The sequence below is a fragment of the Notechis scutatus genome, chromosome 1 (assembly GCF_049901735.1).
Source record: "Notechis scutatus isolate UNSWTSFEM ecotype Mainland chromosome 1, rNotScu1.2, whole genome shotgun sequence".
Lineage (NCBI taxonomy): Eukaryota > Metazoa > Chordata > Lepidosauria > Squamata > Elapidae > Notechis > Notechis scutatus.
The window spans coordinates 78,611,608-78,627,224 of NC_142009.1; the positions used below are offsets into that span (position 1 = coordinate 78,611,608).

At 37.2% G+C, this 15,617-nt stretch overlaps 1 protein-coding gene across 4 annotated transcripts in view; it reads left to right on the forward strand.

Moving 5' to 3' along the window:
* PDE10A (phosphodiesterase 10A) overlaps positions 1-15,617 on the forward strand; it is a 129,265-nt gene that overhangs the window by 84,112 nt on the left and 29,536 nt on the right. For all 4 annotated transcript variants that reach the window (XM_087969051.1, XM_087969061.1, XM_087969056.1 and 1 more), the window contains exons 10-13: positions 1,570-1,621; positions 4,232-4,374; positions 9,881-9,973; positions 13,804-13,990. In XM_087969051.1, the coding sequence (XP_087825177.1) occupies positions 1,570-1,621; positions 4,232-4,374; positions 9,881-9,973; positions 13,804-13,990 (475 nt within the window). The remainder of the gene's footprint in view (positions 1-1,569; positions 1,622-4,231; positions 4,375-9,880; positions 9,974-13,803; positions 13,991-15,617) is intronic.

The window sequence follows — 15,617 nt, forward strand, 5'->3', positions numbered from 1 at the left end:
AAGTCATGATACATCACATGATGACGCCATGACGATGTGAGTTTGACACCCCTGGTCTACAATAAAGCTGAAACCTTGACACAGGTGCGGTAGGAAAGAGGACAGGACAGGAGGGGAGTAGAGGATTACGGTGCTACATGATATCACATTTCTCTTTGGAGCTCCGCAGCCACCAATACATTGCAGGATGCAGCAACTAATAGAAAGAAGGTGCTTTTCCTTCAGAAAGAAAGGACAGCCCAGATAAGAACTAAGTATAAAGTCCCAGCAAGCTGAAACACAACCTAAAAAGGTGCAAATGTTCTACACATGGGCCATTAACAGAGGGAGAAAAAGATAGATAGAATTGCAGAGGGAAGAAGACTGAACGGGTTTTGTAAGAAGAAAACTTGAATATATAGTCAATTCCATAATCAACGCTATAAGGCATAGTAATGATTATAGTAATAGTTACTGTAATAGTATAATATAGAGGAAATATTGTAATATTAATTGTAAAAATATAGAATGGGGATTAGAGGAAGTGGCCCATGCATGCATATATGTGTATGTGCGCACGCGTGCACACACACACACACACACACACACACACAGAGAGAGAAATCTTACTGAACATCACTTTTATAGAATATATTTATTTTTCAAAATAAAAAGTCTACACCCCTGTCCCCGCTTATAGGGAGATATAAAGAAACCGCTTGGTCCAGGATACAATGCTTTGTGTCTCTCTTGAGCCTGGGTTAATCTAATTTGGTAGGGTTTAAAAAAGAACCTGTAACACAGACACCATTTCAAACCAGGTATTCCAGATTCAAGAATTGGAGAAAGTTTATGCATTGAATTTTGTTCCTTAATCTGTATTTGGGTTGACTGTATCCACATTAGTTTTATTTAGGATTTTTTTCTGCATCCAGACAATGATGTCAGACACTACATCATCAGACAATGATGTCAAATACTGATTTAAAAAATGACCAATTTTCTTGAATAGGAAATAAATAGGAATAGAAAATAGGAATTAAATTGATAATTTAGGAATAGTTGCTCCTGAGCCTCTTGTTCTGTCAACCATGCAGCTGTGGACTGTGCTCCCTCTTATCTGATAGTTCCCTAGGCAGCTTCTCTTTCCCGGTCTCCCAAGGTCATTCCCACAAGCCATTACAGCAAGCCACTGGATCACCTGGATAGCCTCTGTAAGGAATATTCTAGGCATCTGCTGATAAAATTACATTCAAAGTTGGACAAGTGCTGTCAAGGTGATGGAACTTTAATCTGTTCATTGGGAGAAATACCAAATTCCCACTGGAACCTTACAGAGATTAGTAGTTGCCTTTGGTGTACCAATCTTATAGGTCTTTTATACGATTCATAACACCTTTCATTGTTAGAGATAACTTTTGGAGTCCAGTACCTAGAAAACTAGATCAGTAAGAAAACTTAAAATGTAAGTTTTCTGACATAGTTAAAAAAAAATCTGTTAAATTGATAAATTTAAAACAATATAGATCATGATAAAGTCTGAAAAGAATTTCATTACAATAAGAAATTTGTTTTTTTTTCCTTCTGCAGAACCTACTTTGATAACATAGTTGCAATAGATTCTCTACTTGAAAATATAATGGTAAGGTAACTTTTACTTAAATTTCAGTATTATTCAGGCCACAGAATCTTTGAAATGTAGTATATAGGGTTCAGAATTTTAAATTTTAACAAACAATATAAAACATATGTACAAGTTTTGCAGTAGTATGGAGAGTAGATGATTGTAGCCATGATTCTAGCCATGATTGTCACCTGCTCATTGAGCAAGAGTCATGAATTTAGGAGAGCCCCCAGAACTAGCGCATCTCCCTCCAAAACTAAAAATGATAAACAACTGGATCCTGAGGTTCCCTGCATCCATCTTACCAAAGTTCAGCTGAAGCCTGTTATCCCCCATCCAGACCTCAAAATCTTTCAGGCATTGTGAAAATGCAATTCTCTGCTGCAATTCTATGCAAACTGGGGTTTGGTGATCAGTATTGCGTCCTATAATTTTTGTGAAACCAGTAAATATTTGAAAGGTTGATTCCCAGTAGTAACACAATCAAATTCTTAAAATTTCACTATGTTGGCTTCATGTATTAATAACTGGGTTTTTACATGTATGTCCTTTGCAAGCTGTTTTGGATATTTATAATAAAAACTTGAAAATGTTTTCACTAATTCAAAGGGGGAAGAACAGCTAGGTAATTTTTAACAATGTGATTATGGACCTGATATCTAACTTTTGATGTAATGCTACCTGGAAAAAATGATGACAGTGCTATAAATCGGAGTCGCCAACTTTGTGGACCACCAAACTCATAATTTTAAATCCTGGGGATCACTAACCGGTTCTGTGGGCGTGGCCTAATTTGTGGGTGTGGCTTGGTAGGCATGTGACTGGCTTGTATGTAAATATTATAAATATTTATATAAATATAGATTTTTTTATAAAAAAGAGCAACTTTTACCCAAAATCAGGCAAAGCAGGCAGGCAGATTGAGTTGCTCACAGAATCACAGATTCACTTAGAGATCTGTGTTTCTGCCATCGGCTAGCTCAGTCTGCACTGTTTCAGTCCTAAGGAAGGTTCGGCCATCTAAAGATTAGCTAGAAAGCAAAAATATCCAACAATTTCCTGCTTTCTAGCTAATCTAAATCTCTCGACACAGCAGAACAGCTGATGGTCGGAAAAAGGAAAAATAGCAATTTAGCAGGCAAGTTTGCTGGGTAAGGAGTGAGTGGGCAGGGAGGGTTCCTGTGGGCCATGTGGGCGGCACAGCCTTGTTTTCCTGCACAGCCTGGATTAATTGCTTTGGGGGGAGTGCTCTGGGGGGGGCATTTCTCTGCGGTCCACCAAAACTTTCTCATGGCCCACCAGTGGTCCCCGGCCCACCAGTTGCAACCACTGCTATAAATAACAGTAGAGATAGCATGGTGAGATTCAAAGCAAAATAACATTTGTCTCTAAAATTATTTCATATGGTTCAAAATGAATCTGAAACACTTTGGAGTATCTTTCTCTATAACAACAAGCACTTGCCAACAGTATGCTTGGAAGAAACGCTATTTGAGCAGAGCTAAATGTTCATGAATTCTTTCTGTCTCAGGAAAAAAAGGGTTTTGCAAATTCTTCCTTTCCTTAGTAAACCCTTGTCCCATCAGCAGATAAATGCTAGTGAACTGGACTAGAAGACCTCCCAGGTCCCTTCCAGCTCTATTCTGATGCGTTGATTGATTGATTGAGTTCTCTTTAGGACTTCACAGAGATGGCATAGGAGGAAAGGAGAATTAACAAAACATGAAGAGGAGCTTTTGATGATTAAATGTGTATAACATGTATATCCTGCCATTTATTTAAATAAACTCTCAGCAGGAGACAACTTTAAAAACAAACAAAATACAAAATTTTAATATGTAGTGTAAAATTAGTATTAAATCCAATAATTAAAAGTGTAGCAACAGGAATGTATCCCTAGAGATCTTTAAATGCTTAAATAGTAGAGACTCAACGTTACATGTTGAACTGAACCTTTTATTTATTCTCTTACTAGTAACATTATATGTTAGAAGTAGCTTGACTATTTGTTTAAGTACATTATATAAAAACAGTGATCAATTGCTTTCTTTCAGCTTGCTTTTTCATTATATGAATGCATGTTATTGGGAAAGAAACATAATTTGGGCTAAATATGTATTTTTATCTGCACCATGCTTTTGGCAAAAAAGATTATCCCCATGTTTTCTATTAATAAACTAAAAATACACATGTTTAAATATCCTTTTGTTTCAACTTGTTATATTAGTTACTATAATGCAGTGAGTTAAACATTATCACCAGAAAAAAATACTTTGCATCTGTCATTTGAATCATTAAACATTTTAGTTAGATTAAAATTAACAACACCTGAAGTTTTTATATACTATATTTGTAAAGATTGAGAGGTTTTAAGAACCTCATCTTCCACGATTACAGACTGGTGAAGCCTGATCTTGGAGAAAATAATTTAATCAAAGTTAGTGGGTCTCTCAACATGAAATTGCAGGTAAGTAGAACATGTCTACAGTATATAACCATCTACCTAGCTCCATAAAAAAGACAGAAATTGTATATGTTTTGAGATTAATTATTCTTGGTATATAAGTATAAGACAATTCCGGCCTTGTTCCACGCCCACTTTGGTTAATCCAGCTTTACTCTTTGTAGATATATGCAAAAAACCTGGTGAATGCAGATCGCTGTGCACTCTTCCAGGTAGATCAGAAGAACAATGAGTTGTATTCAGACTTGTTTGATATTGGAGAAGTACATGAAGGGAAGCCTGTCTTCAGAAAGACCAAAGAAATAAGGTAAGAAGAGTAGTCTGTTTTTACAAGTTTCATACTTTAATTCAGCTTCTGTCTGTATTTACAGGTACTGTGACAGTTTTCATCATTCTATTTCATTCTCATTGAAGTTAGTTTTGTTATGTTTTGAAATAACAATTGGTGTTATCATAATTGTGTGCTTGAAATTATGATGACGCCTTCAGATTAATTTGTTTGTTTATTCAGTTTGTATGGCAACCCACTCAACAAGGATAGTGAATGAGCAAACTGAATGATAGATCATTCAGATAGAGTATTTGCTATTTATACATTATTCCAGTACCCAGTAAGGTTATAAATTTTACCCAGATTAATAAGAATATTCAAATGGTTAACTTTGGAAGTTATTGTCATGCTATTATCTTAATTTTTTTCTAAGAAATAAGAAACCTATCCAAGTTTATGGTATTAAAAAGGAGGTCTTCAGGGAAGGACCTACTCTTAATTTGTACTTGACTTCCTGCCTTACCTTTATAGAAAGGCAATATTGCTGTAGAACTCTTTAAGAGTTCCATCATTGAAGGAGACTTCAAAGAGCAACGAGCCATAGCAGAAATAAAAGCAACAAGCAAGCAATCACTTTAATTTTTCCATTCCTCTAAGTCAGGTTGGACAGTATGGGCAAAGAAGTATACAGTCCTGAAAGCTTTTTCTCAGGTTGGATAGACATGCTCCCAACTGTCAGCGTTGTATCAGTGCCATACACAGAATTTGATATTCTATATTTAGAACTCTGTAAGGGTGTTCTTTTCTCCTCTGAAGTGTCTATAATTGGGATGGCTCCTGGAACAGAAATAATGGGATTGAAATTATCTGTTCTAAACTATGTCTACATCTTTCCCATGATAGCTCCAGCCTGTATTTTCCAGAAAATGGTGTTTATGTTTTAAGTGAAAGGGTTCATTAATTTCTTACATTTTCCTATCAATCTGATCCCTCTGCAAAACTCTTATCATACCTATCCACGCTGATTGATCACAAATCACCTGGATCAGATGGTTTGCATCTCAGGGTTCTGAAAGAGCTGGCATATCTGATCGGAGCCAGTGAATGTAATCTTTCAGAGATCCTGTAGCACAAGGAAACTACCAGAGGACTAAAAAAGAGCTGACATGGTACCAATCTACAAAAAGGGAAAAACATCAATCCAGGAAATTATAGACTAATCAGCTTGACACGAATACTTAGGAAAATCCTGGGAAAGATAATCAAGTGGAGAATTTGTAAGCACCTAGAAATGAATAAGGTGATTTATTTATTTTTATTTTTATTTTATTTTTATTTGTCAATTGCTTACAAATTCCTTACCTCTTAGGAAAGGGGTGAGGTCAATAGTAGACAGTCTAAGGTTAACGTTTTTAGGGTTTGGGGAAAAAAACCACAGAGTCAGGTAGAGTATTCCAGACATTGACCACTCTGTTGCTGAACTCGTATTTCCTGCAATCAAGTTTGGTGCGATTAACCTTGAGTTTGTATCTATTGTTTGCTCTAGTGTTATTATAGTTGAAGCTGAAGTATTCATTGTTCATGATTACTATTCATTATTACTAATTATTAATTATTATTATTAATAATTATTATTACTATTAGTATTCATGATTACTAGAAGCCAGCATGGGTTTGTAAAAACAGATCATAACAGATAAACCTTATTGATTTATTTGATAAAGACCAGCAAAATGCTATGGACATAGTATACTTGGACTTCAGTAAGGCATTTATCAAAGTAGACCATAGCAGACTTCTTGATCAGATAAAAAAATGTGGGATAGACAGTACCACCATCAAATGGATTCACAATTGGTTAAGCAACTACACCCTGCTTGCAGTCCTTGATGGAACTACATTTACATGGAGTAGGATTTTGACTTGGGCCCAGTGCTCTTCAACATCTTCATAAATGATTTAGATGAGGGGATAGAAGGGAAATTCATCAGATTTGCAGATGACACCAAGCTGGGGGCAATTGCTAACAGTTTAGAAGATAGGATTCAGAAGGATCCTGACAGACTTGAGCATTGGGCCCTATACAGGTAGTCTTCAACTTACAACCGCAATTGAGCCCAAAATTTATGTTGCTAATGGAGACATTTAAGTGAGTTTTGCCCCATTTTATGCCCTTTCCTGTCACAGTTGTTAAGTGAATCACTGAAGTTGTTGTTAGTAACATGGTTGTTAAGGAAATCTGGCTTCCCCATTGACCTTACTTATCAGAAGATTGCCAAAGGTGATCACATGATTCTGGAACACTGCAATCATCATAAATGGAAGAGCACCTGGCGCAAAATGCAGCGGCCCGGATGGTTTTGTTCAGACCCTGGTGTGCACCTGTGCCACCTCTCCTGCAGGAGCTGCATTGGTTGCCGATTTGCTTCTGGGTGCAATTCAAGGTGCTGGTTGTCACCTTTAAAGCCCTTCATGGCTTGGGACTGGGTTATCTGAGGGAACGTCTCTTGCCGGTCACATCTACCTGACCCATTAGAGCGGGGAGGCAGGGAATGTTGTGGGTCCCATACCTGAGGGAGATTCACCTGGTGGGACCCAGTAGAAAGGCCTTCTCTGTGGTGGCTCCCTCTCTCTGGAATATTCCCCCTGAGATTAGAATGGCCCCCCACTCTAGCACTCTTTTGAAAGGCACTGAAGACCTGGTTTTGCCAGCAGGCCTGGGTAACCCAGAGTGGGATGGAGCCCATCAAATGCTGTTGTCAGGGCGAGGTTGGTGGGAGTTGGAGGGTGATTTTTTTTTCCAGATTTTGTTTTATTGTACTTTATTAATTTATTTGATTCTTTCTGTTAGTTTTTATTGTTTTTTTATTTTTTTATTTTTATTTTTTGTTTTAAATATGGGTTTACATTGTGTAAGCTACCTCAAGTCACCTTGGGCGAATAGGCAGCAATATAAATTAAATAAATATAAATAATATAAATATAAATATAAATATAAATATAAATAATATAAATATAAATATAAATAAAGTTAGTTTCCAAGCATCTGAATTTTGATCACATGACCATGGGGATGCTGCAATGATCATAAGTGTGAAAAACAGTCATAAGTCACTTTTTTCCAATAATTTTGAACGCTTACTAAATGAACTGATGTAAGTTGAGGACTACTTGTATAACAAGGGGCAGTTCATGGTGAGAAAAGTAAGACCCTGTATCTAGGCAGGAAAAACCAAATGCATAGGTTTAAAATACATGGTTCCCGGCTCAACAGTAGTAGCTGTGAGAGAGATCTAGGTATTGTAGTAGATAATCACTTAAGTATGTGCTGCAGCTGCCAAAAAAAGCCAATATAGTCCTGGGTTGCATCAACAGATGCAGATGGAGATGGAGAAATAGTTGTTTGCAGGGGTGGGATTCAAATTTTTTAACAATCGGTTCTGTGGGTATGGCTTAGTTGGTGGGTGTGGCTTGGTGGTCATGTGACTAAGTGAATGTGGCTTGGTGGTCATGTTATTGGCTGGGCGTGGCCAACTCAATATCACTCACATCGAGGCACTCCTCACCTGGCCTCTCAGGGGATGCTGCAACAGTTGTAAGTATGAAAAATGGTCATAAGTCACTTTTTTCAGTGCCATTGTAACTTTGAATGGTCACTCCACACAAGCAAAGTACCAGCAAAGGAGGGGGAAAAAACTCCACAGATGTTCCTGAGACAGGAAGTCTCGTCCTGCCAAGAATGTAATAAGGGTTAACGGAGAGGCAGTTTCTGTAAGCAACACCAGAATGTTTCCTTCCTGCCTTCCTTACAGGATCAGGCCAATAATTTCTTCTAACAACCGGTTCTCCGAACTGCTTAGAATGTTAACAACCGGTTCTAGCGAATAGGTGCGAACTGGTAGAATCCCACCCCTGGTTGTTTGGTAATAGAAATTGGTCCTGTGTGATTGCAAAGGCAATTTCTCAACATTGTGTACTATGATATTACTGATGGCATAGAAAACAATTTTCTCCATACTCTGAATAAGCAACGCATTTTCCATAACTGCCTCCTTAATTTCATAACATAGAATCATCTTCCACCAAATATAGCCTATCTTTTTAGTGATTCCAAAGTCTCTCTTATTTTCAAAATTCCTCTTGTCTAAGACTCTGTTCAGAGGGACTAAAACCAGAGAAGAGCAAATCCTTTGTATTTTCCCAGGGGATCAAATTAGTGTTACATTTTTGAGATTCCCCCACCCCCCTTAAATTCTACGTGGAAAATGTGCATTGACCGTGTCAATCCTCTTAGGAAACCTAGGAGCTTATTTAAGGCTTTCCACATCAGAGTCTAGGCAAAAGTGATATCCCTACCTACTGTTTCAACAGACTTTCAGTCTAAATAAAATCTGTGGAATCTGTTCAGGGAGGAGAAAACCTATTGGGTTCCCATGTGAGTATTTGGTCATTTCACAAGATGTTACAAATTTAGCACAACATCAGTGACACTACATTGTGCTGAATATTTTCCAGGAAACCTTTCGGGAATGAGGTGACTCATGAGGGCACCTGACTCAGGGAAAACATCATTCTTAAAATATCTTCATTACTATAAAAGTATTTTGGGAGCAGATTCTGCTACAGTGAGATGTTAATGATATTATTCCTTAGACTTTATTAATTTGTGTATAGGATACCTCACCTCTTAGGAAACAGCTCTAATTTTGCCTTTTGTCCAGAGGTGGTATTCAGCAGGTTCTGACCAGTTCTGGAGAACCGGTAGTGGAAATTTTGAGTAGTTCAGAGAACCGGCAAATACCACCTCTGACTAGAGATTATATAGCAGCGGTGGCTAACCTTTTTGGGCTCCTGTGCCAAAATTTGTGTGTGCACTTGCATGCTCGTGCTTGCATGCCAGCACCCAGAAGGCAATGTGCGCCCCCCCATGCCCCGTACAAATACCCGTGCAATCCCCACCCACCCATCCCGTCGCCCCCTTACCTGCACTGCACCTTACAGCTGATTTTTGGCCACTTTGAAGCCTTTTTTGGCCTCCCAGAGGCTTGAAGAAGTCTTCTGCAGGTTTTTCAGGCCAAAAACTAGGTCCGTTTCATCACTTCTGGTATCTCCAGAAAAACAGGAAGTGACAAAATGGGCCTAGTTTTCAGCCTGAAAAGTCTGCAGAAGCATGCAGAAGACTTCTTCAAGCCTCTGGGAGGCTGAAAAAGGATTCAAACCTGCCAAAAATCAGCTGTGAGGCACACACATGCAAAGTGAGGTAAGTTTGCCTGCAATTCATGTGCCGGCATAAATGGCTCTGCATGCCACCTGTGGCACGCGTGCCATAGGTTCGCCATCACATTTGTATAGTATCCTTCCCCTGCCATACCACCAAGTCACACCCACAGAACCGGTAGTAAAAAAAAAATTGAATCCCACCACTGCTTTTGTCCGTTTGTGAGATTCTATCTAGTGATGAATGGCGTGCATCAGTTACAAGTGTTACTGTTTCATATCAGCATATTGCTTTAATAGGACATATCTCTTTACATATATGCAGATTTTCTATTGAAAAAGGAATAGCTGGTCAGGTAGCAAGAACTGGTGAGGTCCTCAACATACCCGATGCCTATGCAGATCCACGTTTTAACAGGTAGGAATTCATTAGGCTTTCAGCACACATTTGCTATGCGTACAATATTTTATGCATTTTTATGCAGTTAATTTCTTAAATGATTTTAGTTCTTTCAAGTAAGACAAATTCTCTTCTCTCTCAGAGGCATTTCTTAGTTTTGGGATGGTATCTCAAACATGCTGTGATGTGCTCCTATTTACATATGGTATTTTTAGTGGCATAAATGTCTATGGAGATTTTCAATCATCTATGCCATGATTTTCCCAACGGGGCTTTTCAAAGGGAAGTGGACCTTCTTAGTTTTTCCTTGAAAATGTTCTGCTTCTCATCCAAGAAACTTCTTCAGTGCTCATTCTCAGAAGTGAAGAAGTTTCTTGGATGAGAAGCAAAATGTTTTCAAGCAAAAAAAAAAAAAAAAAAAGTAGTAGTCCAGTTGCCTTTTGGAAAGCACTTTTGGGACTCTGTGGCATAGATATATGTTCTGTTCCAGGCTAGGAGAGCAAATCAGCCATTTATCTTAGATTAAATTTTTTTTTTAATCCATCCAATGTATTCGTAGTGCCATCCCCAAGATTAAGGAATGTCTTCTATACAGAACAGAAATTTATGGTAAGAATGTTTCTGCTATTTGCAGTGTATCCAGTTTCCAGAAGAAACATGGCTCAAACCAGGACTAACAATTCTGTTCTTCAAGCTTGAAGATAGGTATTTTTTTTTGTCTGATAGCAACATTTATAGCTTTCTCCCCTCATAGGTGTGAGTGCATTCAGTTCTGGAAATGTCCTGTCTATAGGATTAGATGGAAAAAGGCTAACAAGGGCTACTGTTGGAAGCAAGCTTTCCTCCTAGACACCCTCAGTTTTCCTTCCCTTAATCAAGGGAAGAAAGATTGGAGCTCTTGAAAGAAGCTGAGGGAAATACGTTAAAAGAAAGAGCATGCGTGCAAACCAGAAGTTTTTAAAAAAAATAAGTGGAGAGAAACATTTTAACATTCATATTTAACCACCATAATTTCCATACCATTTTTCATGCTGTGGAGCATTATTGATTTGGCTATTTCATCTCTCCCTTAATATTGGGAAATGCTGGATTTGAATTCAACTGGCCAAGAGTCTTTAAGCTCCTGCATAGAATTTCACCTTGTCTTCTCTTGTCCTTCAGTTTGGAGGCCCACACAAGTAAAAATCATGTGTGCTTTCGTGTCAGAGTCTATTCAGTACTTCTTGAATAGAATACTTCTTTAACATTTAATGAAGAGTTCGTTCATACCAAAAATTGAGATTGTAGACACCTGGGACAGCATTTGATAGTGATATAGAAGGTAGAGGAACATTCTTTTTATCCCACTTCAGGCCTTAAAGGAATAATAGAAAGAAAAAAGGCATAGATTTTTTTCCCCACAGAATTCCTCTTTATTTGGTTATTGTATTATTTTCTTTCAGAATCAACATTCTGTTATTTCTAGAGACTTAAGAACCAGACATCAAGTCTTAATCATTATGCAGCAAAATGCCCTTCTTATGCTTCTGAACTGTGCTTCATCATTGTGTCAAAGTTTTGAGCATTGCAGTGTAGCACTGATAGCAATGCCAGGTTCAAAAATATATATGTGAATAACACCATCTATGTCCCAAAAACTTACCAAATCTGAGTTTGGAATTTTTGAAAGTGAAACTTTGTGATAGACTGATCCTTCATTTCTGAGCCATAATAATAAGACTATGTTTTGTTAGCTTGCCACAATGCTGTGAAGAAATTTCTCACCTAAATTCTGATGACAATTGGTGGCAAATTTAACTCTTCCATCAGTATGTGAAGAACACAGTTTGCAGAAACCTTCAGATATTGAAGAATGTCAATAATGCAGATCTCAGATGCTGATGAATGTCAATAATGTGACTCATAGCTTGACAGAAATTTCCATTTCAATGATCTGCCACTTGCCTTCCATCAGTTCATCAACAATAGTCTTGTATTCTTTTACATAGAACATCTCCGAAAAAGAGGGATTCTATATAGAAGGGACTGAAATTCTAACCCAAACTTTTAAACTAATCTGCTCTCATTTTCATCTGGAATCCTGATAAACAAATTGTCTATAGTCATAGTTCTTTGGGAATTATAATACAGAATATTTTATCAACTTCTAGAGGAAATCATGGCTTATTCCTTCAGATATCCTGAAGGTAATTAAATATGTGGTGTATTATCCTGTTTTTTGTTTTTGACATCCATTCGTGAATGTCCTCATGCCTGTAAGGGGAGAAAAAGAAATTCTTATGTACTGAATTTCAGTTCTTCTCATAGGCAGAAAATCATTTTGCCCAACCTGTGAGACAATCCTGATCCTCCCTAACCACTGATACTATTGATCGAGGTGGCCAGTTCTTCTATTTTAGCAAGCAACTTATTTTTTTTTTTTAAATTTTGTTGATTTGCCTATTATAATCTCCTACCTTGGCATTTACCTTGGAGATCTAAAGAAGTCCTACCTCCTTAGGAAATGCTTCCTAGCCTTGCCTATTCAGCATCAGAGGCTGGACTTTTTCTGAACTAAATGCCCTCCCACAAGAGCAACATTTTCAGGTAAGAATTTCTTTTTTCCAACATTGGATATAAAATTGGAACCTTGATCAAAGTTAGAGAGCATATTTACCTAAGAACAGGAAGTGTCCATAGATATCATTTTGAGACAGAGATTGTTTAAAAGAAACAGCTGTTTCCTTTAATGTAAATAATCTCCAGCTACCAATTAAAAAGAAAATATATGTATAGTTTTGTATTAAAACTGATGTATGTTTGCTGAAAATTGTTTTCTTTGTAAACTATTGTGGGAATTATACTGTCCTTTTAAAATATTGTTACCAGGAGAATAAATGCTAATTAATTGATTTTTGAAAAGCCCATACATTTGTAAATGAAAAACATATTCATAATATACAGCTAATGAGGTGGTTAAATCATAGGCTTTGAAATCTTTGAGGTATATTACATTTAACTTTTACTTAAGCTTGCCAATTTGTCATATGTATGCTCCATGTCTAATAGATTCATAAAACTGCACAGAATGTGGTTTTCTACACAGAATGTAGTTTCTCATTAGGATAAGCCACTTATTTACACCACTGCTTTGGCTTAATGAGTTATATTATTATTTTTCACCAACACTTCCTCAAGTCAACTGCATCCCTAAGTGCCAGGGTCAAATTAATATGTGTGTCCCATGCACCAATGGAGTTATTTATTAATTGGAAAATTTCTGTGGTGAAGTATACATTAGAATGTTTCTGGATCAAATCAAAGCTGATCCTAGAGTGACTTTAGATATTGTTTCTGATTTAATCCCTGTTGAAATACAGAAATACTGTTGGCTTTGCAAGTTTGTTGTGTGTATTTTAACAAATTAATGTATATGAATTAGTATGAATAGGAGTAGAGGAATCCTAACATTCGTGTGTTCTAAAATGGTGGGGACAGTTTTGTTTGCTTTCCTTCTCATGTTTTTTTTTCCAATTCTCTTTACTTTCCTACAACTGGGAAAATATTGCTACCAGGGCCAGCCTCCTCTACTGACTTTTGGAAAGAGGTATTATGATGAAAAGTAAGGAGTGGGGCATTAGAGCCACTGGATTAGCAACTGGTGATAAAGATTTATGCTGGCGTCTAAGGACAGCCTTTCTTTCATGAAGGAAGGTTGACTGCACATACCCATCTATGTGACTTCCCAAGGGGCATTGCATTACTCACTAAAAAATGTTCAGTACTATTGTTAATAAAATGGATGCCTTATTATGAAACGAATGACTGGTTTTCCTTTTCTTATTCTGTTCTCACTTTCTATTTTCTAGGGAGGTAGATCTCTACACAGGCTATACAACAAGGAACATTTTATGCATGCCTATTGTGAGTAGAGGAAGTGTCATAGGTGTCGTGCAGATGGTGAATAAACTAACTGGAAGTGCCTTTTCTAAAACCGACGAGAACAACTTTAAAATGTTTGCAGTCTTTTGTGCTTTGGCATTACACTGTGCTAATGTAAGTTTTGTTCTAGAAAAATATCAAGGTGAACCAAAATAACATTATTTTTAATACAATATATTGACAACTAATAATTAGTACATAGAGTGATGACAATACTAAACTGATTCTGATGTTGTGGGATTGTTTGTATTAAGTTCTTGATTTAAAATATTTAAACATTTTTGTTTATTTGAGGAGGATAATGATGATGTGCCAATGAGATAGTGTTAACTCTTAGTTATCAATCAATTTTCTCCAGGATTATTTATCTCAAACCTAGTTATTCAAGTCTTGAATATCTCTTAACTGTTATAGACTTCTATGGGGAGTTAGGTGTAACAATGATTAGGTGTTCACATAAAAGTACACAGAGTATGATACAGTGGAACCTTGGGTCACGAATGCTTCTGACCATGACCAAATCGGGTGCCGACCAAAAAATCCACAAAATGTTCAAATTTGGTTGCGAACGCATCTTCAGGGGCGATCAAATACAGCTGCAGTGATTTTCCCTGCTGCAGCAATTTCCCTTTCCACACCATTTTTTTTTTTTGATGCATGCATGCACAGTCAGTCTTGCTTCTAGTCACGACCAAATCGGGTTGTGACTGAAGTCCTGGAATGGATTACAGTCATGACCCGAGATTCCACTGTAATTTGATTCTGATTATTTGTGCCTCAAGTGGGAACTCTGGGTTGATTTTTTCAATTACTCATTTGTTTGTCTATTTTTGGCTATCCATAGTTTTCTCAGGAGTCTTCTCCAAAACCAAAGTTCAAAAACAGCTGTCCTTTTTATATCCTACATTCCCCAAGTCCAATTTTCACTTCCATAGGGTGTCATAGGGAAAAGCCCAATTCTGATCTTTGTAGGTGAAGGCATTCCATCATCTTTATAACTTTTCCAAGGCCACAATTGCAAAATTCCTGTTGATAAGTGAAACAGTTGTTAAGTGAGTTTTGCCCCATTTTATGATCTTTCTTGCCACAGTTGATGAGTGAATCACTGAAGTTAAGTTAGTGACACAATTGTTAAGAGAATCTAGCTTCTGTATTGACTTTGCTTGTCAGAAGGTTGCAAAAGGTGATCACATGACACTGCAATGGTCATTAATGTGAGAGCCAAGCATCTGAATTTTTATCATATGACCTTGGGGATGTTGCAATGGTTGTAAGTGTGAAAAATGGTCACTTTTTTCAGTACATTATAATTTCAAACAGTCATTAAACAAAGTTGTTAGTCAAGGCCTATCTGTACAGAATAATAAAATTACAGAGTTGGAAGGGACTTTGGAGGTCTTCTAGTCTAAACTTCTGCTCAAGAAGAATCCTATGCCATTTGAGACAAATAGGGGTCTCTTCTTCAATCTCTTCTGCATGTAGCAAAGTTTAATGTGTGGCTAAAGGAGTGATGTAAAAGGGAAGGATTTGGTTTTATTAGTCATGATGTCTGCAGCTGGTCCAATGAAAAACTGTACAAAAGAGATGGTTTGCATCCATCAAAGAAAGGGACTGAGTTACTCGGCATTAAATTCACAGATTTCCTGGATAAACATTTAAACTGAACAGTGGGGACAGAGAATTAATGGATTCAGAACATTTCTGTCCCCAGCAACCTAAAACTAATAAGGATAGCAGTGAT